At 51.2% G+C, this 3125-nt stretch overlaps 1 protein-coding gene across 1 annotated transcript; it reads right to left on the reverse strand.

Annotated features, from left to right (window-relative positions):
- Positions 1 to 2267: 2267 nt before the first annotated feature.
- On the reverse strand, positions 2268 to 2711 carry LOC109736429 (uncharacterized). The gene has a single exon (XM_020295653.1). It carries the CDS (start codon positions 2709 to 2711, stop codon positions 2268 to 2270), a length of 444 nt encoding a protein of 147 aa, XP_020151242.1.
- Positions 2712 to 3125: the final 414 nt, after the last annotated feature.

Here is a 3125-nt window from a genome sequence, read left to right on the forward strand (position 1 = left end):
ACTGTGGGAGGATGGTGTGATATGGATCTGAGGATCCCCGACTCTTTAAATAAACGATTTACTCACATGGTTAGGGTGGCAAGTGTAAAAATGCCCCGACTTCTCGCATTCGCTCGACACGTGGAAGATAGCCATTATTAGGTGCAGAAGCCAAGGAGTGCAACATTCATGGGAAGCCAGACACCACTCGATAGGTACTCAAAATTTGGAGAAGAACCCGCCTTGCAATGCCGAAGACAATCTGCGCACCGGACTCATCGTCATTGAAGCCTGGTTCAGGGGCTACTGAGGGAGTCCTGGATTAGGGGGTCCTCGCACAGCCGGACTATATACTTTGGCCGGACTGTTGGACTATGAAGATACAAGATTGAAGACTTCGTCCTGTGTCCGGGTGGGACTCTCCTTTGCGTGGAAGGCAAGCTTGGCAATTCGGATATGTAGATATCCTCCCTTGTAACCGACTCTGTGTAACCCTAGCCCCCTCCAGTGTCTATATAAATCGGAGGGTTTAGTCCGTAGGACAACAACAATCATAATCATAGGCTAGCTTCTAGGGTTTAGCCTCTACGATCTCGTGGTAGATCAACTCTTGTAATACTCATATCATCAAGATCAATCAAGCAGGAAGTAGGGTATTACCTCCATCGAGAGGGCCCGAACCTGGGTAAACATTGTGTCCTCCGCCTCCTGTTACCATCCGCCTTAGACGCACAGTTCGGGACCCCCTACTCGAGATCTGCCGGTTTTGACACCGACAGCAGGTACTGGGTCTCGGCCCAGTCGACAAGGAAGTCGGCCAGTGCTTGGGACTTGATGGCGGTGCGTCGCTGGTAGAAGATGGTGTAGGGGGCCAACTCGATGGCCCATTTGGCCACTCGGCCAGATGCATCTCTGTTGCCAATGATCTCGGCAAGTGGGGCAGTGCAGACAACCGTGATCGGGTGTTCTTGAAAGTATGCCTTCAGTTTCTTGGCGGCAAAGTGCATGCCGTAGCACATCTTCTGGTAGTGAGGGTAGTTCTGCTTCAAGGTTGACAACACCTCGCTCAAATAGTACACGGGCCTTTGGACCGGCTATGCTCTGCCGTCTTTTGGGCGCTCTACCACCATGACTGTGCTGACCACCCAGCTGGTGGCGGCGATGTAAAGGTACATGGGCTCTTTAACAGCCGGAGCCTCCAGGATAGGCGGCGTGGTCAACATCTTCTTCAACTGGAGAAAAGCGTCGTCCGCCTTGTCATTCCACTAGAAATGAGTGGTCTTCTTCATGAGCTGGTACAGGGGAAGAGCCTTCTCGCCCAGACGACTGATGAAACGGCTGATGGATGCCAAACAGCCGGTGAACTTCTAGACGTCTCTTAGTCGGGTGGGTTTCTCCATCCTCTCGATGGCCTTGATCTTCACAGGGTTGCACTCTATGCCGCGCTCTGAGACCAGGAAGCCAAGGAGCTAGCCGGCTGGTACTCCAAAGACGCATTTCTCTGGGTTGAGTTTGATCTGAAATCGGCGCAGATTTTCAAAGGTTTCCTTGAGATCTTCCAAGAGGGTACCGCGCTTCTCCGTCTTCACCACAATATCATCTACATAGACGTGGGCATTTCTACTGAGTTTCTTGAGGAGGCACTTCTGCATGCAACACTGAAAAGTGGCACCGTCATTTCTCAAGCCGAATGTCATGGTCAGGTAGCAGAAGGCTCCGAATGGTGTGATGAAGGCGGTCTTCAGGCGGTCTGCCGGGTTCACCTTGATCTGCTGGTAACCTGAGTAGGCATCCAAGAAACTCAACAGCTCGCATCCGGCTGTGGAGTCTATCACTTGGTCAATCTGGGGTAATGCAAACGGATCCTTGGGGCAGGCTTTGTTGAGACTAGTGTAATCAATGCACATGCGCCACTTGTTATTCTTCTTCAGTACAAGGACTGGTTTGGCGAGCCATTCTGGGAAGAAAACTTCCATGATGAAGCCAGCTGCCAACAGGCGGGCGATCTCTTCTCTAACAATTCTTCTCTTCTCTTCCGACAGTCAGCGGAGGGGTTGCTTGACTGGCTTGGCATCTGCTCTGACATGTAGCTTGTGCTCGGCGAATTCCGTTGGAACACCCGACATGTCCTTGGGATACCATGCAAAGATGTCCCGATTCTCATGGAGGAAATCAACGAGCTAGCATTCCTATTTGCTATCAAGGTTGGCACCTATGACAGTGTACTTCTCCGGGTGCTCAGGGTCCAAGGGAATCTTCTTTGTCTCTTTGGCCGGTTGGAAGGAGCCCTAGGTCTCTGACTCTTTGGGCTCTGGGGACATGTCCGGCTGCTTGCCGGCCATAGCCACCACCTGGTCCAGGAGCTTCTTCTCAGCAGCAACCACAAGGGACTCGGCTAGCCGGCTGCTGGCTACAGCACAGGCGGACGACTTCTCATAGTCTCCATTGATCGTGATAATGCCCTTGGTCCCTGGCATCTTCAGCTTGAGGTAGGCATAATGTGGCACTGCCATGAACTTGGCTAGAGCTGGCCGGCCTAAGAGCACGTGGTAAGGGCTCTCCAGGTCTACCACCTCAAACCAGATTGCCTCACAGCGGAAATGATTCTTGTCTCCAAAGAGGACATCTTTCTTGATCTTGCCGATTGGTGAGCAGGAAAGGCCGGGCACAATGCCGTGAAACACAGTCCGACTGGGTAGGAGCTGCTTCTGTTTGATGCACAACTTCTCCATGGTATCTGATACGTCTCCAACGTATCTATAATTTTTGATTGTTCCATGCTATATTATATTCTATTTTGGACATTATTGGGCTTTATTATACACTTTTATATTATTTTTGGGACTAACCTATTAATCGGAGGCCCAGCCCATAATTGCTGTTTTTTTGTGCCTATTTCAGAGTTTCGCAGAAAAAGAATATCAAACGGAGTCCAAACGGAATGAAACCTTCGGGAACATGATTTTCGGAACGAATGTGATCCAGAGGACTTGGACCCTACGTCAAGACATCAACCAGGAAGGCACGAGGTAGGGCGGCGCGCCTACCCCCCTGGGTGCGCCCTCCACCCTCGTGGGCCCCATGTTGCTCCACCGACATACTTCTTCCTCCTATATATACCTACGTACCCCCAAACTACCAGATAC

This window comes from Aegilops tauschii, chromosome 5 (genome assembly GCF_002575655.3).
Source record: "Aegilops tauschii subsp. strangulata cultivar AL8/78 chromosome 5, Aet v6.0, whole genome shotgun sequence".
NCBI classification, from domain to species: domain Eukaryota; kingdom Viridiplantae; phylum Streptophyta; class Magnoliopsida; order Poales; family Poaceae; genus Aegilops; species Aegilops tauschii.

Excerpts from the sequence above, each read along its gene's own strand:
- LOC109736429 (XM_020295653.1), bottom strand. The coding sequence starts at position 2,711 with ATGGAGAAGTTGTGCATCAAACAGAAGCAGCTCCTACCCAGTCGGACT.